A 27,231-nucleotide genomic window follows, 5' to 3' on the forward strand; every position below is an offset into this window, starting at 1 on the left:
GCAAAAGCCACCTTAACCTGCGTTATCTGTGGACGGGAGTGTCTCTCCAAAATAGGGCTCCACAGCCCCATGAGGAAGAGTGCTCTGAGATGAACCATAGACGTTCTACGACTGAAGGAGGCCAATGAATGAAATATGCAAACATTAAGCAAAAATTATAATTAGCTAAAATGAATAAAATATATCATTTATTTATATTCCAAAAGTGTACTTTGAAATTGAAAACAGGCACAGACACTTGTCAGATAATACACACACACATAAACTTTCACAAAATTAAACTGTAGGGAATGTCACGTAGAAATTCCATCACTGCTTGAAAGAGGTTGTGCAGTCCAGACTTTTGTAGTTTCTTCTAAACTATATTAATTGGGCGCAGGAGCTTTGACCAGAATTCCAGAAAGGCAAAAAATTCTTAATTTTCCACTGCATGAAGAAGATTCTGTGCTAATATTATATGATATTACGTTATTGTTGGTTGTTCATGGTTTGTGCGAAAGCAAAAGGATTCAAAGCATACAAAAGTGGGAAAGATCCATATCTCGCTATGCTCGAGTATAGAAATACTCCGATAAGCGGACTGCCGTATTCACCATCACAACTGCTGATGAGAAGAAGACATATGGAGATCATTCCAACTGATCCCAAACTATTGAAACCATCGGTAGCTGAAAATGCAGAGACATTACTCAACGAACGACAGATGAAAAGCAAAGTGAAATACGATGCAAAAGCAAGGCTACCTAAAGATTACTCTTTCGGATAGAAAGTGAGAGTTCGTCTAGGACAAACATGGCAGAAAGCCCGGGGGGATCTTCAAATTCTCTCCCCCCCCCCCATCCCTCTCTTAGCTACGCCACTGAATGTTATATGCTCTCAGAGAATCACCTTGATTTGTTTAAAGGTAATTTAATATCCTTGTGGAAAACAAATACTGTCAAGTGTCAAGATTGTTTCATATTTAGCAAAGTCTCTTTGTATTTCGGTTTAAGTCTACATCTTCGTTGTCTTGACATTAGTGTTTCTTCGTTGGATAACATGGCTTGATCTCCAGGAATAAATGAATTTGTGCTGTTTTCTTCATTCATAGACTCTGTAAGCATGAGATTTAACAACGGTTGTTGAATATCTTGTACTTGCGGGGACACAGATTTATAATTTCACTGCATTTCTTTGGCAAAGGATTCCAGCACTATTTGTTTTCTTCACTTGTTTGTTCTGCTCCTCCTTCTTTTTCTATTCTGATGCATATTGAATTCTAATCATTTTTGGCCACTTTGTTACACCGCTCAAGATAATAAAAAGTGTGTAATTGTGAAGATTACAAGATAATGCAATAACTCAACCATACCAATAAAAATTCTTATGTGACTGGACATTTCATCTATAAGACTGGAAGCTTTGTAATTTGCTCTTTAGAGATTCATTTGAATATATACACACCAAAGTGAACTATATTTCTATATAATAAATATAGGCCTAATGTTGCTTATTAATCGCTTAGTGTGTAGACCTCTATTAGTTAGGGATGAAGCCTATATGAATAAGTGCATACAAATGTAGGTATTACATTATTTCGAAAAATGCGTTAGATTATATGTATGTAGGCAACAAAACATTTTTATAAGCATATGTGGTGTCAGAACGGTGCCACATACTAAACCTAAGGGATAGTTGAAGGTGAAAATCTAGATTAGTGGTTCCCAAACTTTTTTTGTCTCGTAGACCACTTGCCATGTTTTCCAGTTTTTGGTAGACCCCCTGCTTTTTCAATTTTCAAAATTCATCAACTGTTTTCATCTGTTTTTTTTTTCTCAAACTGATTTCTAAGTCTTGCATATTTATTTAGAAAATTTTAAATTAAAAATGAAGCAAAAAAAATAATTTAATAGTACCAAACAAAAATATATATTAGTGGGCTGCTTTGATAAGAAAATTTCAGAAATTGGGCTTCAATTTAGCTAGGTTAAATATTTAAAACTTGGTTAGTGATGTCCAGCTTTTTTTAAAATTACCATTAGAAGATTGGTAACCTTGCTGAAACCTTTTTTTTTTTCACTAGATATGAAGATAGAATAACAATTAGAAACTTTATGTTGATATTTTGATTAGTATCAGGTATTATCTTTTCTGTAGCAAGAAGAACTGTTATCCATTTTTTTTATATAGATCTTTAAGCTTTCATTTTCAGCATTGTGGCCATATACATTTCGAACAATGGTTTCACGTGCAATATCACCGCGATATCTCGTCTAGTTCAATGAAACTGAGTAAGAGTAACTGCGGATTTGTTATGGATTTGTTGTGGGTCAGTTTCTCTTGTAATGTTACATCTGCCTTTTCTATGCCATCATCATGTGGATTGAATATCTATAGAGGTATTACCAATTAACATATTCAGAATATCATCAAACCTCAGCTGGAAATTGAAATAAAAGGCATTTAAATATTCAACATAAGTCACCAATACGGCTTTGAACTGTTTTGTAGCTCGCATTAATTTTTTACGATATCAGATGCAGGTTCGAAAAACGTCTTCTATGGCCTAGCAAAATCAATGTGTTCCTATAGTTTGCGGTTTTCAGGAAATAGCTATATAAATATAGATTTCTACAATGCTCGCAAGCCTTTTCTCTGTATGAGAATGAAGCTAACATTTAGTTCACTGTGTGTCTATTCTAATCTTTGATCTTTGAGTGTTATTGAGTATCTCAAATCTTCATGTATTTTTTAATTTTTTTTTTTTTTTGCGTTTTGAGACCCAAAGAAAAGCCTTTATTAAAGACAGATTCAGATGACGAAAAGAAAAATTAAAAAGACCGCCGGTGGACAAGAGATGCGGAAAAAATATGCAGGTGGCAACTGGGTTTGCTGGTTTGCATAGTCATGTGAAAGACTGTACTTCATTTTTAATCTTCGGAATAGAAGACATTGTCATTATTATTATCGCCTCAAATAATCCTGTAGCTAAGATGGCTTCATAGCGTCATTACTTTGTTGCATGATAGACACATAGGCAATGAAGACAGGAATGAAGCCACATTTTAAATAATCAACACTGTGCTGTCTACTTTCCTTTTTGTTTAATATTAGTTTCACAGACACAATTATGATATTTAAACACGAAGTTGACATTTACAAATTAATTCTTTTTTCTTTTTTTTTGGGGGGGGGGGGGGAATATCAGGGTTGATATTAAAACGATCAACTAAGGAACAAAGTACAAATCCTATGTGTGTATCAGTTTATTTCATAAATAGGAAATAAAATTTAGGGCTCAACTGCTTAAATGAAATCGCTATATTGTAGACCCCAATTACAGTTCATAGACCCCCATTTAATTTTTTCACTTTCGTAGACCCCTTGGAAGACGTCGTATCCCACTTTGGGAATCACTGATCTATAGATTTACACTAATTATAAATAACCCAAGCTGGAGGGAACTCCCAATTTTCAGCAGGTTAGTTCGAACAATAACACTGAATAGGAGAAGGTTGCAATGGGGATAGAGTCAGACTCAACTAGTCTAGAAAAACTAGATGTAGATCTATATATAGATTTATATCTTATCTTATATAATATAGACGATACTTCAAAAAAGAAGATTACGTCCTACGCGTCATGCATTTAGTCATGCATATTTTGTCACTGGATGTGACTGGTTTTCCTGGCTCTAATTTGATCATAGGCTGATGGGCATATCAAAATAAGCTTCCAAACATCTTTAGAAAGACATTCCAATCACATTTATACCGTTAGCTATTAAATAAAATTTAAAATGGGGGTGTCCAAACAAATAATAATGAATTCAGCTCATTCTCCTTTTTGAACACAGCAAAATCGTAATAAGAGATATTATTGGGATTAATAAATCTAAGATTTTTTCAATGAATAAACATGACCTAGATCGAGATATCTAGAATATATAACTTATGAATGAAAGAAAAAGTGCGGGCTGCTAATTTGAAGCAAGAGACCATGCCCACTGCATGTGATCATGCAAGATAAGCTGGCGGTGAGGAGAGGTATACACTCAGCGTGTAGTGTCACAAACTATCCAACAGGCAGTGGAGTTAAAAGAAAGACAGAGAAAATACAAGTAGCCTAGTAGAAAATATCATGTTTATAAAATTAAAATAATTAATTTATAGCTCTATAATCTATATAAATTTATATCTACACATAGATTATATAGGTATTTAAATAAATAAACTATATAGCCTACGATATATATATATATATATATATATATATATATATATATATATATATAGGCCTATATATATATATATAGAAAGAGATAGAAAGAGTATATGAGACTATAAATACATATTGCAAAAGTGAATCTACTTCTTTTACTACAATCTAAATAATTTTTAAGTAACACAGATATAATTTATTAGCAATTAGGCTACATAATGGTGTTCAACACCGGTGCTCACTGTTCAACTAAAGGAGAAAGCCCAAAAACTGCGTTCAAAATAGGAGCATGAAGTGACCCAATTTATTTTAAAATAAAATCTTGACTATGGGTGGTAATACTAAGGAACACAGCTATTTTTATAGTCCTTTAGTTGAAGAATAAGAATCTGCTTTCAGTATTTTTGTAAGTTAAACCTTCACGAAATAAAAAAAAATAAATAAAAAATTGACCTAGTTCCCGAAAGTCGGTGTTCAGTTATAAGAATCTACCATAGTTCAAATTAACTAGCTGAATGCCATTATAACTCTGCTTGTATTTTTTTTTTTCTATAAATGGGAACGAAATAGATCAGATGTTAACATTTTAACATTGTTTTATTCAACTACAAGCTGAGAATGATCTGCATAGTCACTGTTTTCATACTGACGGTTATAACTTACTATATCTTTGACTACCTGTTGAGAAGACTAAAGGTTGGAGGATATCATAACAGGCATGTCCTAGTGACAGGGTGTGACTCAGGATTTGGTCAAAGAACTGCCATGTAAGTACATTGAAAATTTAACATTGCTCAACACTAATTCTAGCATGAAGTATCACTGTACAAAGCTTATATTAACTTACACTGTATGGCAAATTTGTTGTGCACATTATTTCTCCCCCACACATTTTTTGACACAATTATTTGTTGTACCTAATAAAACATGAATTAATCAAATGAATAATGCAAAATGTTTATGAATTAAATCACAGAAAAAAAATATTTCTTTTAAATTTTGCATGTGGGATCAACAATTGTTATTTAACTTTCTTGACTTTGACCACAATGCTGCTCAGAAAGCAGCTGTAGCTAGGAGTGAAAGTGATTAATTTTGTTGTTCATTCCATATTTTTTTCAAGGCCTGTCTCTTGCATTATGTCCTGTCAAGATTGGTTGATTGTTAGGCATCCTTACAAGGTGGTCCAACCATTGTGTACTTTGTTCCTTGTTCCAAAACGTCCTTTGAATATTTAATAATTGAATATTTAATTGTTAATAAAACAAGACTTCACCACAAGGGTACCAACACATTGAAGACAAAGAAATTTGCATATTGAAAATTAACTACCAGTATTTAAAATTCATGAAGAGAGAGTACATGAGAAAGAGTGAGAAAATAACAGAAAAAAAAATTACAGTAGAGAAGAGAGAATAAGTAGAATTAATATTAATTATAAATCAGTTGTATAATTTTAAATAGACTACATATTTATCAATTTGAAGTATTCCCCTTGCGAAAATCTTTTCAGCAATTATAAAAACACAAAATTCACTATCATCACAATAATAAAAAAAATTTTTGTACAAAAAGTTTGTAAAATGTTTTAAATGTTTCCGTTGTTCCTTCAGAGTTGATGGCAGTGGGCAGGGTATGAACCTGAGAGCATTGAGATGACTGAATGACAGTCCAGCGCGCATACTACATGACCAATTAAGAAAGTTAACTCTAGTGGAATAATAAAACAAAAGACATAAGAGTTAAATATAAAAATTAATCTTAACATTTTTGTGTGCGGAATGTTTTTAATAGAACCAAAGTCTTTCAAACTGAATTAAAGAGAAACTTTGTAAATATAATTACTTTTTTAAAAATTTGAATATTAAGTGTAATACAGTTAAAGTACTTTATTTATATTCATTGTTAAAAAAAAAATTTAATTAATAAAAATTGTGCAATTTTAAAAAGCATTATTATGTTATTGTTTTTTTCTGTAGAAAACTTGACAATCTCGGCTTTAAAGTATTTGCTGGATGTCTGACAGAAGATGGAAAAAAGTACCTGTCACAGAACTGTTCCAAAAGTGTGGTGCCATTTCTGTTAGATGTTAGAAGTAATGAAAGTATTCAGTCAGCTCTGGGACTGGTCAAACAAAACTTACCTGAAAACGCAGGTCTGTTTGACTTAGGCTATAGCATTTTGAAATTTATTTGCTTTTGTATGCCTTTATTTAAAATACTTTAACTTAATTTATCACATTACAGTGATTAATATAAACCTTTACACCAATGACAGAAAGCCATTTTGGGGCATAGATTTCTTATATTGGTACCATTTAAAGGAACTTTTGAAATATTGCTTTTATTACTTTAAAATATTTAAAAATCATGTACATTATAGAAATGTGTAATTAAATTGAAAAGTGTATTATCTTGCCAACATACATGTTTATTTTAAAACTAATTGTTTCAAAACATTTCACTCAATACTCACTAACAACTTTCTATATAGGCCTAACGGTGCTTAGCTTAGAACTTTTTATCACTTAAAAAATGCAATAAACACGTATAACATCCATTCAAAATGACTAGCATAGTAGAATGTAAATTAAAAATATTTTTTTTTAGTTTAAGTACCGGTAGTATGATACATTTTTCAAAATTTCACTTGAGATTGGTTGCTGTGTTAAATTGTTTTTCTTATACAATTAATTTTCCCCACCTAAAGTGTTTCTCCCCCATACACCAACATATATAAGTGTGCCTATACCAATATTTTGGGGGTCTAATATTTTCTGTGTAATTAATATTCATTGTTAATTGTTAAATAGCATTTGTATAGAATAATTTCAGTAAAGAAGACCAATTTATAATAAGACAGCTGAATCAGCTTGCAACTATGTGATTTAAAAATATTTGGTAAAGCAGCTTTTCTAATTTTTTTCTATAGTCTGTCAGTCTATTTCAACTAAACTAATGTATTATTCAATAATAAAAGAGCTCTCTAAACACTACACCTCGCAATTATACTCTTAATCTAGATTTCATGGTGTAGATCTATTTACAACCTTGTCATATCTTAAGGTTGTCACATCTTAATTGAGGTCTACACCTTTTAGATTTTGAAGAAGTGCAACTTCTGTTTTCTCTGATATTTTCTCAAGGTCTTCTTTTAGTGCAGTTTAATGTCTGTCACTGGAGATGAGTTCTCATACGACTGGTTTTGGTCTGGATAGATACTAGTTTGCTACTTCTAATAATCCATTTACATAATAGTTCATTTAACATATTTTTGTTACATATCTTATATTAAATATAAGATTCTCAATACCATTTTATTGTAGTGCCCAGGTTTCACTTGTGGGAACTCAAAAAGACATTTTGGTGGAATAAAAATTTTTGTTGTTTATGTTTTATAAGTTTCTGAATTTCCTTTGTAAAACCTTTGTTCGGGACATCTGAATTAAGGAAATGACAGCAGGCAGAGTTCAAACTCGAAACCATCATTAAAACAATCCGAAGGACATTCCACACAGCCAGCCAACAAATTTTTTTTTTCTAGCATACTAGAAATTATCCTTTTTTTAAATAAGATCAATTTTAAAAATGCTAAATTTAATCTCAGAACAGTTTTGTAATCAAATAATTTTTACATTGATCATTTGTACTTCCAGAAGATATTAGACAAAGAAACAAAAAACTACCAATTAGTTGGTTCACTTTTTCAATATAACTTCTGTTTTTTTATCCTCTCAAATATTTCAGAAATAATAGGAAGATGATATAAATAGCAATGTATTTATTAAATTGTCTTTATAGGGGCGTTACATTAAATTTTAAATAGATTAAACTTAAAATTGAATTGTATTGTAACACATTCAGATCTGGCATTTATTGATAGTTGCATCAACAGATATTTAAAAACCAAAATTTTCCTAACTTAAGGGTTTACATCCTGGCCTAATCACTGCATCTAGTTCAACTGTAGGGTGTGATTAATTTTTCTTTTCAATTCTTTAATTGTTTGATGAAAAATCTAAATACCCTGTGAAACAAACCATCTTTATTAAGAATCATGGTTTACACAACTGATTTCTTCACTCTTTTTTAATATCTCCAAATCTCATTTGTGTACTTCCATGTCTGAAGTGCATACTGCATTATGGTGAACACACCTAAGGAGAATTACTTTAATAGTAAAACAGTGAGTTATGTAACAGTCTCTTACACTTAAGCATTTTATAAAGGATAAAAACATTTGGCCAAAAAATCCATTTCATTGCTATTTGCTGTTGTTTTTTCTTATAAATTATGTATACCTAGCTCTATATCATTGCTAATACTGAGTGTTTGTAATTTAACGTAAGAAGCTAATGGTTTAAGAAAGAAATAATGTAAAAAAAAAATGTGTTGTATTTGTTTCAGGTCTCTGGGGTTTAGTCAACAATGCAGGTATACTGGTCACAGCAGCACCCACAGAACTTTGTACCAAGAGTGAATATCTAGCCAGCATGGATGTGAACTTGTTTGGTCTCATAGAGATGACACGGTCATTTCTGCCTCTGATTCGGAAATGTCAAGGCCGTATCATCAATACATCAAGTTGTGCTGGACGCTTGGCATGTCTGGTACCTGTATATACACTGTCAAAGTATGGAGTTGAGGCTTACTCTGATATACTTAGGTAACACAATCTAAATAGTTTTACAATGGTAACTTCCCTGAAAATGTTTGTTTAGCTTAGTTTATCTGATCTGTATTTTAAATATTTTATAATTTTATAATATTTTATAAGAAAACTATGTATAATCTTTACTCCATTATATTTTTTTCTTCTAGAAGAGAGATGTATACTACAGGCATCAAAGTCAGTATAGTGGAGCCTGGGGGGTTCACAACACCAATTAGTAGTGGGGAAAAAATCCTAGAAAGTGTACAAAAGGCTTATAACCAGGGTTCTGAAGATGTACAATCAGTTTACAAAGTTTTTGTGGAAAATTGTAAGTTTGTTAAACTATATACAAACCGTGATAGGACTAAATATTTTTTTTTGCTTTTATAGAATTTCATTAACCAATTTTTTAAAAATTTTGTTTCATAAAAGTCTTCAAGCGAATACTAATAGTTCAAGGTTCATCCAACCTTGACCTTGTGGTGGATACCTATATTCATGGATTGACCTCTTGTTTCCCTAGAACAAGATACACCCCAGGAAATGATAGCAAGTTTCTTTATATCCCTATATCTTACCTGCCAACATGTCTTGCAGACTGGATATTGAAATACAATTTAAAATAATTCTAAATTTATAACTTTTTAAAAAGTTTTGTTCTTAAACAGTTACCATCATTTTTTGCATGCTAATTGTAAGCTCAACATTTATATCACTCATGAATGTATTCCATATTTACATTTTAGATATGAAAATATGTTTACTATTCAAATATCACAATCTGTTTAGTAATATTCTCAATAATAGATTGTTAATACCATCATAGTGTTGAACTGTTTAGTTTTTAAAGTATTTATGTTGCTGTATTTTTTATGTTTTTAATTTTTTTCTTGGAAGTTTAAGCTCAGCAAATATGTAAAATGCAAATATATTTTTTTTATTACAATCACTATATTTTCTGTAAATTATATTATCTTTTTTTGCATTGACGTCCTATGCATTATAGATCACAAAACCTGAAAGGGAATATTTACTTTTTTTATCTCTATGTCTTTCCATACATAGAAATGCGGATGTTTCTTTTTCATTACAAGTGTTAAAAATGTAATGTAAGAGTTGTCAGTATCTTCATACTTAAATATTGGCTTATTTTATTCAATGTGACTTACTTTATGCATGACTCCATTTGACCTTTGTTATGGATGACCCCTCAATATTATTGTTTGTGAGAAAGTCCATGATTTTTCACAAGCTATAGCTAATTAAGTAGAATTAAGCTATATAGTTTATGTCCTAGTGTCATTGTGGCTAGAACCCTGTATGTTAACTGTGACTGTGTATTCAAGTAGACGAGGACAGTTTGCATGACCTAAGACAGCTTGACCTAAGACATGAGGACTTTGTACTAGAAGCAGTTGATGCTTTTATAGATGTAGCTTTTTGGTCTTGATTTGCCTCATACCTAAGGACTAGTTTTGTATGTTGGAGTAAATGTCTTGAAGTCCTGTACATCTGCTATGTAATCAAGTGTACATTTTTTTTTAAATATTGTTGATTACTACTGGAATTGATTTACTATTTTACATTTAGCTTTTATTTTATGTTATATATTTTATGTTATATCCTATGTAAATAAACAATTTATGTTATGTTCAAAGAAACACACCTTGGCATCAGTTGTCATTAGTTAATTGCTATGTTCCTGACATATTTGACATATTCTCTGTTGACATTCCATACGAGCAGATTTCACTAGTTCCAATAAAATTTAGCTTCCAACATATGTCTTCTCATGTTAGGATAGCTTATTGTAGGCATCATCTTTCTTGTGATTCGGATGAGAGCTTGTTCATTTCTCATTTATTCTATTCACTATTAGTTTCTTCATTTTGCTGTTGATGTTGCGCTTTGATAAGAAGAGGCCAAGTTATTAAGGATTTTTTTTAAAAAAGTAAACAAATATGTGGAGAAAGAAAGAGAAGAAGACTGGAAAAGAGAAGTAGACAAACATCGAAAATATGAACTCGCCTTGACAAAATCACAAAGAACAAAGGAACAGGTAAAACTGGACAAAATCTGTCCTAATATCACAGGAATCAATGACCTTCTAGTAAAAACAGCATTCCCCAAGAAGATTAGGTCACATTTTATTTCAGAATCTAACACTAAAATTAAGGCGATTCTTAGTACAGTAGGGACTTATTATTTTCTTCACAGTATGAAGAGGTAAAACAACTAACTGAATCAAACTACAATGAGGAATTCTGCAAGAAGGCATGGCCTATGAAGATCTAGACAATAGTGATGTAGCCTACTATTCACTCTTATTAATCCCTCTGATGAACCCTTGGGGCACTACATATGATCTATTGCCCGTCTCTCTCCATTTCTCTGTCTTTTGCCTTAGATACGTGACCGAAAAATGTTTGAGTTTGCGTTTTTTGACAGTGGTTAGAACGTTATCTTGGGGCCCGTTGTGGTCATTTTTCTAATCTCCTCGTTTGTGGTGAGGTCTTTGTAGGTGACACCTGGGATCCTTCTATAGTATCTCAATTCCATTGGTCAGGATTCTGTTCTATATATCTGCAGTCAGCGTCCAAGATTCATATTTTGTGTTTTGTTTGTTCTCATTTTTAGATGGTTTAATTTAATTTTAACAGGACTTTACTGGGATGGCTTATGAGGGTGATGGTGCGGTATTTTTATCAGAGTTGCTAATGGCATTTCTTTTGCAGAGTGAGGATAGTGATTGGGTTCAGGGCTTACGCCATTCTCCTGACTGACAGATCTTTTTGCAAATCTTTTAAGACTTAAAAAAAGTTTCTCCTTCAGCCTGTGGACGTCAACCAGGAATGTTATCAACTCCGGTTGATTTTCCATTTTTTCGGTGCTTTCACGCTGATACTACTTCCGAGAGAAGAATAGGATGTTAGTAACTCTGGATCTCTTGAGAATTATGAGAGGTATACAACTTTGAGCAGTATTCAGTCCACGATACAGTCCATCCTATCACATCTTTTTCTTTAGTCATTTTGTTTTTGTATCCACTTCTTCTTGGCTTCATACATTTCCTTCATAATCCGCAGATTGACACTTCGTGGGCATAGTTTGGTTTGGAGATTTTTTTTTTACTTTTAAGTTCTCGACGCTCGTCACAGAGTTGTGTAGCCAATATATATATATATATATATATATATATATATATATATATCCTCTGTTATCCAGAGGTTTTTTTTGGCGAGTTGAGCTCCCATACATAAAACCTCCATAAAACCTGTATCTGTGACTACTGTATTCGGCTTGTTGATTTGTGTGTGGTCATTGGAGTCCAAAATATTTAGGGCTGCGAAGCGTGCCCCTACTTGTGCCTCAAACATGACATCTATTTGGGGGCCTTACAACTTATCCAGGTCAAATTTTATCTTGGTAGGTAGACTCTATTTGTTTTGTTGCTTTTTTAGCAAAGGGGAAGAACTTAAATTCATGTCTAAAACCATATTTCTCAATACTGTATTATTTATATCATTTTTCGATTGTGCTAATATGTTTATATTACGTCATTGTTTGTTGTGAATGTTTTGTGAGAAAGTAATTAACAGGAATTGAGGCAATAAAAATGGATAGTCTTCTATGTCTACTTATATAAACACAAAGTCTCTGTTATTATTACTGTTATTTTAATTAATGCTTACTGTATTTTATTTATTTATATGTGATAACATAACATGGTTTCAGATTTGGTGTCAGATCTAGAACGCACAGGAATTCAAAGACTGCTAGGGATGCTGAACTGTCAAGCTTCATTTCAAATATGTCAACAATCACCAGTCCATTGCTTGATTGCTAAAGAAAGATGTATTGTGGCAGTGGAATGCAGAGCAAGACAATGCTTTTCAACCAATAAAGAAAACACTTAGTGAAGCTCCAGTTCTACAACTGTTTAACCCTGAAAAACCCGTTACTATTCAGTGTGACGCTTCTTCCAAAGGTTAGGAGCATGTAAATGCAAGAAGACAAACCAGTTGCGTATACGTCAAGATCATTGACAGAAACAGAGTGCAGATATGTACAAATAGAAAAGGAAATGTTAGCTATAGTGTTTGCAGCTGAACATTTTCACCATTATATTTTTGGAAGAACTGTGACTGTACAATTAGATCACAAACCTTTGCAAACTATTGTGACGAAGCCTTTACACAAGATTTCACCAAGACTTCAGTTGATGATGTTAAGACTGTTGAGATATCAATTAACAGTAACTTACACTCCAGGTTCAAAAATGCAAATAGCTGATACGTTATCGCGTGCGTACATCAATGGTCATGAGCAATCAAATTCAGATGATGACATGGTTATGAGAATTCATAGCGCAACAGCACAGTTTCCGGAAAGTGATCAGAAGATTATTGAAATTAGACGGAAAACTGAATCTGATGCTAAATTGAAACTAGTAACTAATTATGTCAGAGAAGGTTGGCCAAAGTTAAAAACTCAAGTTCATGAAACAGTAAAAGTGTATTGGTCATTTAAAGACAGTATTCATGAAGAGAATGGAATATTGTTTTATGAGAACAGAATTATAATTCCTTTCAATATGAGAAATGAAATTCTCTACAAGTTGCACACGGGTCATTTTGGCCTTGAGAAAACCAAATCGAAGGCTCTGAAAGGTATTTTTGCTAGACATGGCATACCAGAAGAAATAGTGAGCGACAATATGCCATTCAACATCTATCAATATAGAGTTTGCTTCTGAATGGGGTTTCAAGATAACATCAAGCCTCAGGTACCCTCAATCAAATGGTCAAAGTGAGGTGTATGTTGGTATCGTAAAGCAGATATTTAACAAAGCATACAAAAGTGGGAAAGATCCATATCTCGCTATGCTCGAGTATAGAAATACTCAGATAAGCGGACTGCCTTACTCACCATCACAACTGCTGATGAGTAGAAGACTCAGGGACATCATTCCAACTGATCCCAAATTATTGAAATCATCGGTAGCTGAAAATGCAGAGACATTACTAAACGAACGACAGATGAAAAGCAAAGTGAAATACGATGCAAAAGCAAGACTACCTAAAGATTACTCTGTCAGAGAGAAAGTGAGATTTCGTCTAAGGCAAACATGGCAGAAAGCAGTTGTCGTTAAAAAAAACATTCATCACCCAGATCTTACATCATAAAGACAAATGATGGAAAAACATTCAGAAGAAATCAACGCTTTTTGAACAAGAGTTTCGATGAAGACACATCTGGGTACTATGATACCGATGAAGACAATGAACAGCAAACTGTTGGAACAAACGAAACAGACAGTTATAGATCAACGTCTAGAGAGCTTGTTATGCCAGTCAAGACAACCAGAAGTGGACGAATTGTTAAAGTTCCTAGTAGATATCAGTCTTAAGAACTTTAAAAGGAAGGATGTGATAATAACTTTAAAAGAAAGGATGTGCTAATATGCTTTTATTACGTCATTGATTGTTGTGAATGATTTGAAAAATTGACCAAATACTCTGCCAAGAAATCAACAAAACTCCTGATCCTCACCAGTTTGGCACTAACGATTCAAGAACTTGGTGGAAAGTAATGAATATGATGATTACATTTACGAAGTAGCTTTCGTGTCATTTAGCAGACACTAACAGAAATGGTCTCGCACTAACATCCACGATGATCCAGACATAAACCCTCCAATTCCTGAATAAGCCTGTGCATCTTCAACTTCCGAGGCCTTTGAACAAGTAAATGGCTCTACATTCGATCACAAGACAGTGGTGTCTTGCAACAATAATGCAGCTCCGAATCAATGAACGTAACTCTGACAAATAGGAAACGGAAGAAAAGTGTGGGAATGAAAAAAAGTGTAGGCCTGTGAGCAGGAGGAGGTTAGATGGAAGTGGGAGCAAACTCAGCAAAAGGTGCTGTTTTGTAACAACTGTCTAGATCTATATGGGGATGTTTCTGAATATTAAAGAGGTAGCCTACAATTTTTTTATTGAAAGGATCGTATTTTGTAATCATCAGCTAGCTAGGCTTTTGAGTTAGGCCTAATGCTTACGCTGTAAATATGTAATTCATGCATTTGTGAGGAAAAAAAGCTTGAAATGTGTAAACAATGGTTTTGAATGTGTAAACAATGGACTGAAAAGCATCATGATACAAGAACACTCTCAAGGTATCTTTCAAGTTGAAAGTTGTTGATAAAGACGTAGGCCTTAACTTAAATTAATTAGACGTTGTAGCCTACATGAAAGGTTGGATCATAACCCGCGGGTGATAGATCATTCTAGTTTGAGCCTCACTGACCACTAAATTTTAAAAGCATTAGATCAATAGTGTATTTATAGAGATTAAAATAAATAACCCCATTTGGAGGGAATTCCCTATCTTCGGCAGTCCAGTCCAAACAATAAAAAAGAAAAATAGATTGAGACAAGATCACTAGATCTATGATCTAGATCTAGATTCTACAGTATATACTCGGTGATCTTACTCTATAATCTAGATCTAGGTAGGCTAGTTAGTAGATATAAAATAATTCTAGACTACTCTAGAGATCTATCTACGACTACTAATTTAGACAATTTAGTCTAAGTCTAGAGTGACTAAGTCTGAGGTGAAGAGTGACAGGTCACAGCTAGATTTAGATCTACATCTAGATTCTAGATCTAGATTTTTTTAGATCAAGACAAGTGATCAATATCTATTCTAGATGAGATCTATCTAGATCTAGAATCTAGATTCTAAATCTAGCAGATTATTCATAATTCATATTCATGATATTCTAGCATCTACACTCTGTGACTCTCAAGTCTCACTCACTCTGAATAGTCTGAACTCTACTGACTTTAGACTTTAGATCTACTGTACAATAATACATAGACTATAGTCGTATAGATATAGAATAAAAGATCTAGATCTATATTAGACTATATAGATAGGACATGATGATAGGTACTTTGTCAGACTTTGACAAAATATTCATAATAAATATAGATCTAACAAAAGAAACTATGGTAATATCAGGTTTCGGCTGTCTGCCCTAGTTATGAGGAGCTTGCTGAGAGGTTTACAATGATAACCAAATTTATCTTTCTATGTTAGATGATTTCTATGATCTTTAATTTGATTGTTTCATCACACATGCAGCTAACATTCATTCACAGCTAATCCAATTGTTTGTAAATTGACTTCGATCCTTTTTCTAGAATGCCGTTTGGTAGAAACTTCCTCAGCTTTATAATATTTATAAATATAATGTAAATAACACCTTGATAGCATTCTCTCCACTAGGTTGATCAAAGATAAGCCATTAAACAATGCATAAATTATTTATACTTCATATTATCAACAAGAAGTGCTAATGTCTGGCGCCACATGTCGCTACATCATGGAGTGACTTCATTTATCATCATCATGATGAGCCCAAACTTGCCATAATAAGCTGATTTCCTTTTATATTTTGTGTACATAAGTATAGAAAAAAAATCATTTCTAAACTACTCTATAATAGAAATATTGATTTTAATACTATAGTCATAGTTTGTTATGGTAGTTATAATTTGTCCACTTACCCATTTCGAAAAATTGCCTAATAGAATAGAATTTGGCATTATTTATAACTGCATTAATAGCATGTTAGAGTAAATTTGTTTTTATTTTTGAGGACAAAATTTCATTAAAAAATAATGAAATAACAAACTTTAAGCACAAATCTAGGTTTAAATACAATAAAAAAAAATACCAAGCTTGCTTAAAAATGATAGTAAGTGCAAAATCATTCTTACCTATGACTTTACTGTAAATTTTCTAAATAAAGGCGACTTTCATTTGTTGACAATATGGTATCAATCTAAAGCTTAGGAATCCTCCTTTACGATTATCACAAGGGTTTTTAAAAAATGAAGCAAATGTAAAAACAACAATCAATCAACTAACATCATGGGTTTGGAAGTCTAGCTATGCTGTTTCAAAACTATATATAGCAGCTAGTTTAGCAGTTTATAGGTCAGTAGAGTAAAGATGTCATAATCTATCTTAATTATAGATCTATTCTATACTATATATATAGTCTAGATCTATTACAGATGTTACTTCAAAAAAGAAAATATATTACGTCTTACTCATTTCATGTGTCACTCTAAGTTTCTAGATGTAGTCATGCATGTAATCAATGACTTAATTAAACTATGAATTAAATTAAACTCTGCCAAGTCGTTGGTTTTCCTAGCTGATTCTGGCAACCTATTCCTTTCTTTAATGGTACTGGTGAAGAACGAAAGATCTCGAGCACTTGTATGAATTTGTTCTAGATCTAGTGTCTGTGGCATTTTACACCTCAAGGGTCAATCTCTTCCCTTTGCAACTTCTTGTGTTATTAAAGAGGCCAATCCTTGATGCACAGCTGCAGTCACAGGTTGGGCATATGTTATCACCAGGCACGTTGCATTTTCACTCTTCTTTCTACTACTGTTGTGTATGACATGTACAAACCTTTCCTTTATGCTTATAATATCTTAAACAAGATTTTTTTAAAATACAACTCACATCAAAACTACCAATCATTCAGTCACTCCTTTCATTGACTTCCACTTTCAAACTTATTTATAACCTCAACTATACCATGGACATACTCATGATTACATCAGAATATATTCACACATACTTTACAGCACCTGTACCATTTTGTCCTCTTATGTACTATACATGTTTTAGTATTTGTCAAAAGAAAGTAAAAAAAATCTGTGTAATGATAGGCACTACAATATTCACCTTGTTTTTTTTTAATGTTTAAAATATGTTACAAGAGTTAAAATACATAGCTTAAATTAACTAGCTAAATACCAAATAACTCTGTTTATGTTTTTCTTTTCAATAGAAGTCAAATAGATTAGTCCAGAACTTAACAATTTAACATAGTTTTCTTCAACTAAATTAAGCCGAGAATGATCTGTATAGTCACTGTTTTCATATTGATGGCTATAACTTACTATATCTTTGACTACCTGTTGAGAAGGCTAAAGGTTGGAGGATATCATAACAGGCATGTCCTAGTGACAGGGTGTGACTCTGGATTTGGTCAAAGAACTGTCATGTAAGTACATACTTAACATTGCTCAACACTAACTCAACACATGAAATAGCATTGTGTGTTGTTGTTTCTTTTTCAGTTTTCATTGTTTGTTGTTTTTTTTGGATAAGTGAAGAACTGATTCCTTTGTCACTAAGACCAAAGAAGACAACACAGATTAGTTTAGGTCAGTACTCTGGCCTTTTCTTTCTTCAGCCAGTTGTTTATCCAGTCATAATTGGATATCACAAGTTTTAGAAGGCTATTTAAAAATAAAGTTTGGGTATTTAAAAATAAAGTTTTTACTTCTGTTCTACTAACTTAAAACTTACAACTTTAGAATAAATTAATTCACACTCTTTTTTTTTCTGTGACTTAATTCATAAACATTTTGCATGTGTGTACTACTGTTTTAATGTAGTTACTTGACTTTTACTAGAATGTTGCCAAGTTAGAAATCTAGCAGATTGTAGCTAGGAGTGAAGCATGATGAATTGTTTTGTCTCTTTCTTAGTGTACTTTTTTATTCCATCTTTTTTTCATGGCATTTCTCTTGTATTGGATCCTGAATAATTGTCGAGATTGGTCGATTGCTAGACAAACTTATTTGTTGTTGAACCATATATTTGTCCTTTTTTGCTTGAACCAAAAACTTCTGCTAATACTTAATATGCAGTGTTTTAACTTAGTAGCTAATTATTTAAAATTAAGGCCAGATGAGAAAGAGTGGGCAAATAACTAAAGATTAGTAAACAGAATAGATAGATTTATATATTTAAAAAAATTGAGGATTAAAAATACAAATAGGTAATAACAAATGCATATATGTTTTAAAATAGATTAGATATATACTTCAATTTGAAGAATTTCCCTTGCTGATATCTTCACAGCTATTTTAACAACATACTTCACCATCATCACAACAATACATGTATTATATTTTTTTCTTTGTCATAAAAGTAAACTCTAGAGAAAAGAAGTCATAAGAGTGAACATGTATAAAAATATAACTTTTTTTTTTACTACATGATGTTTTGATTCAAAGTATTTTTAATTGAATTAAAGAGGTACCATAGTAAATATAATTTTTCATATACTTATAAACATTTAAAGTGTAATACAGTTAAAGTACCGGTACTTTATTTATCTTCATTGTTAAGATTTTTTTTTTGATAAATAATGAAGTTAAAAAAAGCATTAATATGTTGTTTGTTTTTATTTTATAGTAAACTTGACAATCTCGGCTTTAAAGTATTTGCTGGATGTCTGACAGAAGATGGAAAAAAGTACCTGTCACAGAACTGTTCCAAAAGTGTGGTGCCATTTCTGTTAGATGTTAGAAGTAATGAAAGTATTCAGTCAGCTTTGGATCTGGTCAAGCAACATTTACCTGAAAATACAGGTCAGTTTGACATATTATAGATCATAGATCTACTTTTTGCTTAAACTGTTGTAATAGAGTTGTTGTTTTTTTATGAATTTTTTTTTAAGTACTCAGTGCTATTATCTACGCATTAGTCCATTGAGTGGCAATGATCCCAAAGTTCCTCTACACAGCCTTAAGTATCTGCCATCTGCCACCTCTGTGCCATCATTGCCCTGGTCCCTGGACCAACCAAATTATGGTACAAAAGTAAATTCAGAAACAAATATTTAGTACCTATGTAACTAGGTTGCTTTGTAGAATGGATGAATCAAGTTTTTCTTTTCCATAGGCTTACGTTTCAAAACGTTAACTCATCTTTTACAATGAACTCATCTCTTACAAAGCAAGTTAACAAATAATACTCTGTAACTGCATTAATTCATGGAAGAGCTACAGGCAAAGAGTCAAAGAGCCACTTGCAGTTTGAGAACCACTGACATAGGTAGTAGAATGTAAAGTAAACATTTTTCTAAGTTGAGGTAAAAAAATATTTCTAATTCCACTTGAGGTTGATGTATATATTTAGGCTCTATATTTATTTCTCAAGCCATACTGTGTTAATCATTTCTTATTTAAGTTTCCCTACCTAAAATGTTTCTCACCAATACAGCAATACGAGTTGGTTAAACAGCTTTTCTATTTTTTCTAAATATATATAATATAATAGCATTATTGCCCAGGTCTCATAAACCATCAGTTTTTAGTGGCCCCCGAAAGGGGAAAAGACGCTATTAGTTTTGTGTATAATGTCTTTCCATCCGGCCCGGCCCGTTTAGATCTCGTAAACTAGAAAAGATAGTGAAAATCTGGCATCATAATATTAGTCATTATATTTATCATAAATGGTATTTAGTCCATTCAAAGTTCTGATGCAACAGCTACTTTTTTTTTTTTCTGAAAGCCAAAAATCTAATTTTTTAAAATCATTTATGCAAGCAGTTTTATCATAAAAATACACCACTTTTACAACTATTCACTATTAATAGTAACAAACACTGGAAGCTCTTTAGTAGGAGAGAGGACCATTTGCCATATTTATAAATCATTTATGCTAATGGTTTTTGATTTTTGTCAAAAAATTATTTTTTACATTTGTATTGCTAAGTTAAGTAAGTTCTGTCATAAAATTACACGAAAACAAATGTTTACTTTTTTCTTAAAAGAAAAAATCTATTTAGTATGCATATAAGTTGGGCATAATTTAAAACAACAATTAATTAGTAATTTTTCATTGTATTGCTTGAACTGTAGTGCTAGTCCATAGTTATAAAACATTTAACTAAAGGAAAATTTTTTTTTTTTTTTTTTTTTTTGAGGATTTATAGATTGACCATTTTCAAAGCAATTAGATCAATTATAATTCATTATAAGACATCAGTTAGGCCAGGTTCACTTTTAACTTCACATTCACTTTCACCTATCCTTTGGTTTGCTGAACCACTGGGGCATCACACAAGATCTGTCAACCTTTTTTCTCCATTCTTCTCTGGCATTTGTCTTTGATCGAATTTTAATTCTGATGTTCTTTCCAAAAATATTGATACCTGCCTTTCTATCTGCCTGGGTGGACCACTTCGGGGGCCGATTTTGAGTTTTTTTCCACACAAACTGTCTTTGTAACCTTGTTATGTTTTATTTTAATAGTTTCAAACATTCCTTTGTAAAATGAAAACCCAGAGCAGAACATCTGAATGTACGGAAATACAGCAGAGAGAGTTCAAACTCAGAACTGTCTTTAAAACTCTCCCAAGCTCATACCACACAGCCAGCCAACCATTATATTCAGCCAGCCAACCATTATACTCAGCCAGCCAACCATTATACTCAGCTAGCCAACTATTATTCTTTCTTTGTAAGCTATAATAGAAATACCAAGATACATTTTAAAAAGGCTAAATTTAATCTCTGAATAAAAATGTTTACATTGATCAGTTGTTATTCCAGAAGGTATGAGACAAAAACCAATTAAGTTTATTGACTTTTTCAATGTAATCTCAATATAATAATAAAATAAAATCTCCTTCTCTAGGTTTACACAACTGATTTTTAGCGGCCTCCGAAAGGGGAAAAGACGCTATTAGTTTTGTGCGAAATGTCTGTCCATCTGTCCGTCCGTCCCGTTTAGATCTCGTAAACTAGAAGAGATATTGAAAATCCGACTTCACAATATTTTAGACCATTCAAAGTTCTGATGCAACGGCTACTTTTTTTTTCCTGAAAGCGAAAATTCTAATTTTTAAAATTAATTATGCAAGCAGTTTTTTATAAGAAAAAGCTAATTAGTATGCATTATATGTTAGACCTAATTTAAGACGAATAGTAATCTTATAAACATCATTTTTGTGAACATTTTTTCTATATAGCGTAAATTTTTTTTTTTTGAGGATTCGAATATGAGATTGAGCCTTTTCAAAACAATTAACTTATTTAGTTCGAACCGAGGGTCCCGGGTTCAAATCCTGGTGAAGACTGGGATTTTCAACTTCTGAGTCTACCCAGCTTTAATGGGTACCCGACATTAGTTGGGGAAAAGCAAAGGCGGTTGGTCATTGTGCTGGCTACATGACACCCTCGTTAACCGTAGGCCACAAAAACAGATGAACTTTACATCATCTGCCCTATAGACTACAAACTAGTTAGGCCAGGTTCACATCTAACTTTACATTCACTTTCACGTATCCTTTGATCTGGTTTGGACTAGGAAGTAAACTATCTTCAACTCTGAAGGATTATCCGAATTATGTAAAACATTTTACTTCGGGGGCCGATTTTGAGTTTGTGTTTCCACACAAACTGTCTTTTGTAACCTTGTTTTTTTTTGTATTGATGAAGTGCATACTACATAACATACAGATAGTCTGAAGTGCATACTACATAACATATGGATAGTCTGAAGTGCATACTACATAACATATGGATAGTCTGAAGTGCATACTACATAACATTACCTGGCAGCCATCCTTTTGGTAAACACAGCTTTGGGTCTATTACTTTTATTACTAAAACAGTAAGTTATGTACCAGTCTCTTCTAGCTAAGAGTTTTATAAAGAAGACAAAATCCATTGCATTGCTTTTTTGTTTTCTTATAAATTAGTTATTTCTTGATCACTACCATTGGCCATGGTGGCTGAGTGGTAAAGTGCTTGGCTTGCAAACCAAGGAGTCTTGGGTTAAAATTTCTTGATTTGTAGAACAAATGATGTTTACATTATCGTTAATAATTAATTCAACATTTACATTATCTGCCCTATAGATCACGAGGTCTGAAAGGGGAACTTTACTTTTTTTACCATTTGCAATGCTGAGTGTTTGTAATATTCAGCAAAAGATTTTTTTAAAAATTAATTTAATAAACTTTATTTCAGGTCTTTGGGGTTTGGTAAATAATGCAGGTATTCTGGTCACTATGGCACCCACAGAACTTTGTACCAAAAGTGAGTATCTGACCAGCATGGACGTGAACCTGTTTGGTCTCATAGAGATGACACGGTCATTTCTGCCTCTGATTCGAAAATGTCAAGGCCGTATCATTAATACTTCAAGTTGGGCTGGACGCTTGGCCTGTTTGGCACCTGTATATGTTCTGTCAAAGTATGGAGTTGAGGCTTACTCTGATATACTTAGGTAACTCAATCTAAATGTTTTACAACTGTAGTTAATATGAAAAGTTTATAGTTTAGCTTAAATTATCTGATCTGTTGTTGTTGTTTTTTATGTTTGAAAAGAAAACTATGTATAATTTTGATTGAATTGTATTTTTTTTTCTTCTAGAAGAGAGATGTATACTACAGGCATCAAAGTCAGTATAGTGGAGCCTGGGGGGTTCACAACACCAATTAGTAGTGGGGAAAAAATCCTAGAAAGTGTACAAAAGGCTTATGATCAGGCTTCTGAAGATATACAGTCAGTTTACAAAGTTTTTGTGGAAAATTGTAAGTTTGTTAAACTATATAAAAAGCATGATAGGACTAAAGCATTACAAGCATAACAATGAAAGTAGTAATAGTTTTTCTGCTAAAAATGCTTATACAATATTGTTCTTACTTTGCTTTATCCTTCTGCTTCTACAGTAAAAACAAATACAAATTTAACTACACAAGTTTTACTATGAAATATATTAACTTGCTAATATAAGCTTGTTCCTACTTTACTTCTGCTTCTACAGAGATGTAACTGTGAAATTTAGCAGACTGTCATTTGTTGAGTGAAAGGCTAGTTGAATCAGATTTTCTTGTAGCTTGACTTTTTTTTTTTTTTTACCAAGTTGGTAGATTGACATTGTTACTATGAGACCAAACAAGTTTATTCATGGTAAGACTTAATATGTCTTACCCCTACCTTCCTTCTGACTCTGTCAGTGTTGATGTACATTTTGTATTCACTATTCTAGCTTTTCAATGAGACTCTTAGAATGCTTCAATGTCAAGGCTTTCTTGTCACTCAGTGGTTTAACTTTCTGTATTCTTATTTCTTACTCTTTGTTCATTCATCTAATGTTTGTTACAAAAAAAAGTAAAGTAAAGTTCCCCTTTCTGACCTTGTGGTCTATAGGGCAGATAATGTAAAGGTCATCTGTTTCTGTGGCCTACGGTTAACGAGGGTGTCATGTGGCCAGCACAATGACCAACCGCCTTTACTTTTCCCAACTAACGTTAGGTACCCATTAGAGCTGGGTGGACTCAGAAGCGCCCGAAGATCCTGAAGTTAAAAATCCCAGGATTTGAACCCTGGACCCAGGTTCGGTAGCCAAGCGCTTTACCGCTCAGCCACCGCACCTTTTGTTTGTTACAAAAAAAAAACTTTAGATTTAGAGACTTATGGCACTGGTTACTGTTGTTTCTTTTCTGGTTTCTTCCTACTGACAAAACCTTTGTTTTATTTATATTTGTTCACATCCTGCAGAGTACACAAGTCTTGTACAGGTAGTGTACATGACCCAGCTGCTGTTTTTAGCTGTTCTACAAAGAGTAGCTCATTTAGATCATTTGAATTTCACTTCACACTTTTAATTATTCCTGCTGATTCTTGAGGTTACTCTGACCCACTGACACCTTGCATGCATAGAAACTTATATCTGTTAAGCAAAGTGCTGTATTCCTGTTGTTTTCTAGCACTTGAAATCTCTGTTTACTCTGTCAAATGTATAGTTTATAGCACCTTTTCAGACATTTGAGGAGATTTTTCCCTGTTTCCCTAGTCTTTAAAGAATACATTGACTCAGTTGAAGAGAAATAGAATTTCACACAATGTTAGAATTCTTATTAAGTCTGGTTTTTCAATTCTAGAATTCTTATTAAGTCTGGTATTTCAATTCTAGAACTCAAGGCAATATTTTAAATCATTATTAATATTTTTTCACTGGCCTTTTTTTTAACATGGCACAATGATAAATATTTTTTAAAATACTTAGGCTTAGGGTGTAAAACAAAAAGCATGTAAGAGTAACCTGTAATGATAATAGATTTATATATCTATATATATTATATATCAACTAATTCTGTCTTTCTGTCTGGGAAGAATCTTATACACATTATTTCTCTCACGTCCCATTCTCTGCTTAAGTAGAAGCTTTGGCAAGTATTTATTGTTCATGACAGCATATGGATAAAAAAATAATCAGTTAATCAATTAGTTGTATTTCATTAATTTTGTTTTATATAGTTAAGGGGAGATAAGCCTTTTGTAAAGAATAAGTCACACACTGTCTGGTTGTGCAGTATGGGCATTAGACTGTGATTCTGACTTGTTGATGGTCCCTGGTTATACTCTGCCTGCTGTCATCCCCATTGTACTACGGGAGGTTTGGGCTAGGACTTAGATTATCTTCAACTCTGAAGGAACATCCAAAAAATGTAAAACATTTTGCAAACCTTTTACAAATGCTAAATGTTGTAAACTAACAATAGACTACTTTCTACTTTTTATAAGTAATTGTAGTGCTCAATGACTAATAAGTTAGCCTTTCATTTTAGTTTTTTTTGTTTTTGACTGGCATTATTGGTACTTTCATTGTTTTATTTCAATACTGACATCTATTATGTTTTATGTATTATTGCTACTTTTAGTTTTCTGTCCTGAAGAGTCTCCAAATTTAGTGATTTTATTGATGGTGTTACTCTAATCTAATGTGAATATTTATTCATTATAAATCTCACAGCTCTATTTTGCATATGTTCTAGTTTCTTTATATTTTATTGAGTTTAGGGACATATTTTAATACTGGCCTAACCAAAGTCAAATAACATTTTAGTTTTATGTTCTCTTTTTTATTTGTAAAAATTTCTATTAATATATTTTAATGCTTTATTTGATTTTTTAACAATAATTTCATCATGATAACTTTTCATTTATTATTACACCTAGATATTTTGACCTTTTAGTCTGTGTAGCTGGTTTACCATGAATAAAATAAGTAGCTTTGATTTCTTTTTGCTTTTTTGTTACTCTTAATAATTGGAATTTTTCCTGGTGGAAAAACATACTCCAATTTGATTCCCATTTCTGAATTGATCTAATTCTCTTTGTAAAATTTCTGGATTTTGTTTTGTTTTTATTGTATTATGCAATCATCTGAAAACCAGTGACTTGGCAGAATTTAAGCCATTGGTTAACATGCATGAATAGATGCATGAATCGTAGGATGTAATCATCTTCTTTTCTGAAGTAATGTCTGTATTATATAAGATAAGAAGTGGATCAGTTCTACCTAAATATTAAACTATTATTTTTTTTAAGCAAACTATGGGGGTGAACTTTGTCAAACGCCTTAGAAAAGTCTAATAAAATTGCATCTTTATTATCTAAGCCTTTTGAAAAATCAGTGAGACCTATTAGTTGGTTCATTTAATTTATACTAATTTGGAATTTCAGTATTGTAATTCTAAATGTTATTCATTTTGGATTTATCTAAATTTTTATTCTTGCATTTGTTCTGTGCTTTGTTCTTTATAAAACCAATTGTTTGAGGACAAGTAATCCACAGGAAATAAATGAAAATAAATTATCTACAGAAGATATACACATAAAAAAAAAGCAACAATAATTTGCGTTCCTCTGTAAATCATCCCCATACAATATTTTCTTAGCAATATTTTTTTTATTTTATAGAATATTACTAATCATCTCTTTTTTTGTTTGTTTGTTTCGTTTTATAACAGTCTTCAAGCGAATACTAGTAGTTCAAGGCTCATCCAACCTTGACCTTGTGGTGGATACCTATATTCATGGATTGACCTCTCGTTTCCCAAGGACAAGATACACACCAGGAAATGATAGCAAGTTTCTTTATATCCCAATATCTTACCTGCCCACATGTCTTGCAGACTGGATATTGAAATACAATTTAAAATAATTCTCATTGCAAAACCTTTTTAACGTTCTGTTTATAAACAGACATTATCATTATTAACATACTAATTAAAGCTCATTATTTTAAAAATTTAACTGAGAAAGCCATGAATGTATCCTAATTGACATTTTTGATATAGAAATATATGTATCCAGCATTAATTACCTCGTATAGTGTTAGCGCTTTCGTGGTGTCTAATGCATATGAACCAAACGGAGGTAATACTCAACAAAATCCTATAGGCCGAACAATCAATACAAGTTAGTCGATGCTGATATTAAACAAGACGTTTAATAGCAATGAAGGGACCCGTCGAATGTCTGCTAACTCTCTATGTTCATAACAAGCTTCTTTATCTTTAAGGCATACTGGAAGTAGTCTGTTTACATGGGCTGATATTTCACTCTGCCTAAAACCTAGTCTTAATTTTACTAGTCACATAATAGTCTCTATGTCAAAAATAAATAACTAATTTCTAATCCTGCCATAACAATTGTCAGAATTTTTAATTTTGTCCATTTATTCTA

At 32.2% G+C, this 27,231-nt stretch overlaps 2 protein-coding genes across 12 annotated transcripts; both read left to right on the plus strand.

Annotated features, from left to right (window-relative positions):
• The first annotated feature begins 3,402 nt into the window (after positions 1-3,402).
• On the plus strand, positions 3,403-10,793 carry LOC106069125 (retinol dehydrogenase 7-like). Of its 5 annotated transcripts, none has more exons than XM_013228713.2 (6): positions 3,403-3,460; positions 4,813-4,967; positions 6,180-6,355; positions 8,607-8,865; positions 9,021-9,181; positions 9,286-10,793. In XM_013228713.2, exons 2-6 carry the CDS (start codon positions 4,819-4,821, stop codon positions 9,477-9,479), a joined length of 939 nt encoding a protein of 312 aa, XP_013084167.2. In that variant the 5' UTR covers positions 3,403-3,460; positions 4,813-4,818; the 3' UTR covers positions 9,480-10,793. The 5 variants fall into 5 exon arrangements, with proteins under 5 accessions (XP_013084167.2, XP_055875314.1, XP_055875317.1 ...); XM_056019339.1 differs by lacking the exon at positions 3,403-3,460 and adding an exon at positions 3,607-4,099; XM_056019342.1 differs by lacking the exon at positions 3,403-3,460 and adding an exon at positions 3,623-4,025.
• Positions 10,794-14,697: 3,904 nt separating this feature from the next.
• On the plus strand, positions 14,698-26,928 carry LOC106063067 (retinol dehydrogenase 7-like). Of its 7 annotated transcripts, none has more exons than XM_056019348.1 (6): positions 14,698-14,777; positions 17,738-17,953; positions 19,156-19,331; positions 22,722-22,980; positions 23,128-23,288; positions 26,514-26,928. In XM_056019348.1, exons 2-6 carry the CDS (start codon positions 17,805-17,807, stop codon positions 26,705-26,707), a joined length of 939 nt encoding a protein of 312 aa, XP_055875323.1. In that variant the 5' UTR covers positions 14,698-14,777; positions 17,738-17,804; the 3' UTR covers positions 26,708-26,928. The 7 variants fall into 7 exon arrangements, with proteins under 7 accessions (XP_055875323.1, XP_055875320.1, XP_055875325.1 ...); XM_056019345.1 differs by having other exon boundaries at positions 14,709-14,835; XM_056019350.1 differs by lacking the exon at positions 14,698-14,777 and adding an exon at positions 14,846-15,034 and having other exon boundaries at positions 17,876-17,953.
• The last annotated feature ends 303 nt before the right edge of the window (positions 26,929-27,231 follow it).

Source organism: Biomphalaria glabrata, chromosome 2 (genome assembly GCF_947242115.1).
Source record: "Biomphalaria glabrata chromosome 2, xgBioGlab47.1, whole genome shotgun sequence".
In the NCBI taxonomy this organism is placed as follows: domain Eukaryota; kingdom Metazoa; phylum Mollusca; class Gastropoda; family Planorbidae; genus Biomphalaria; species Biomphalaria glabrata.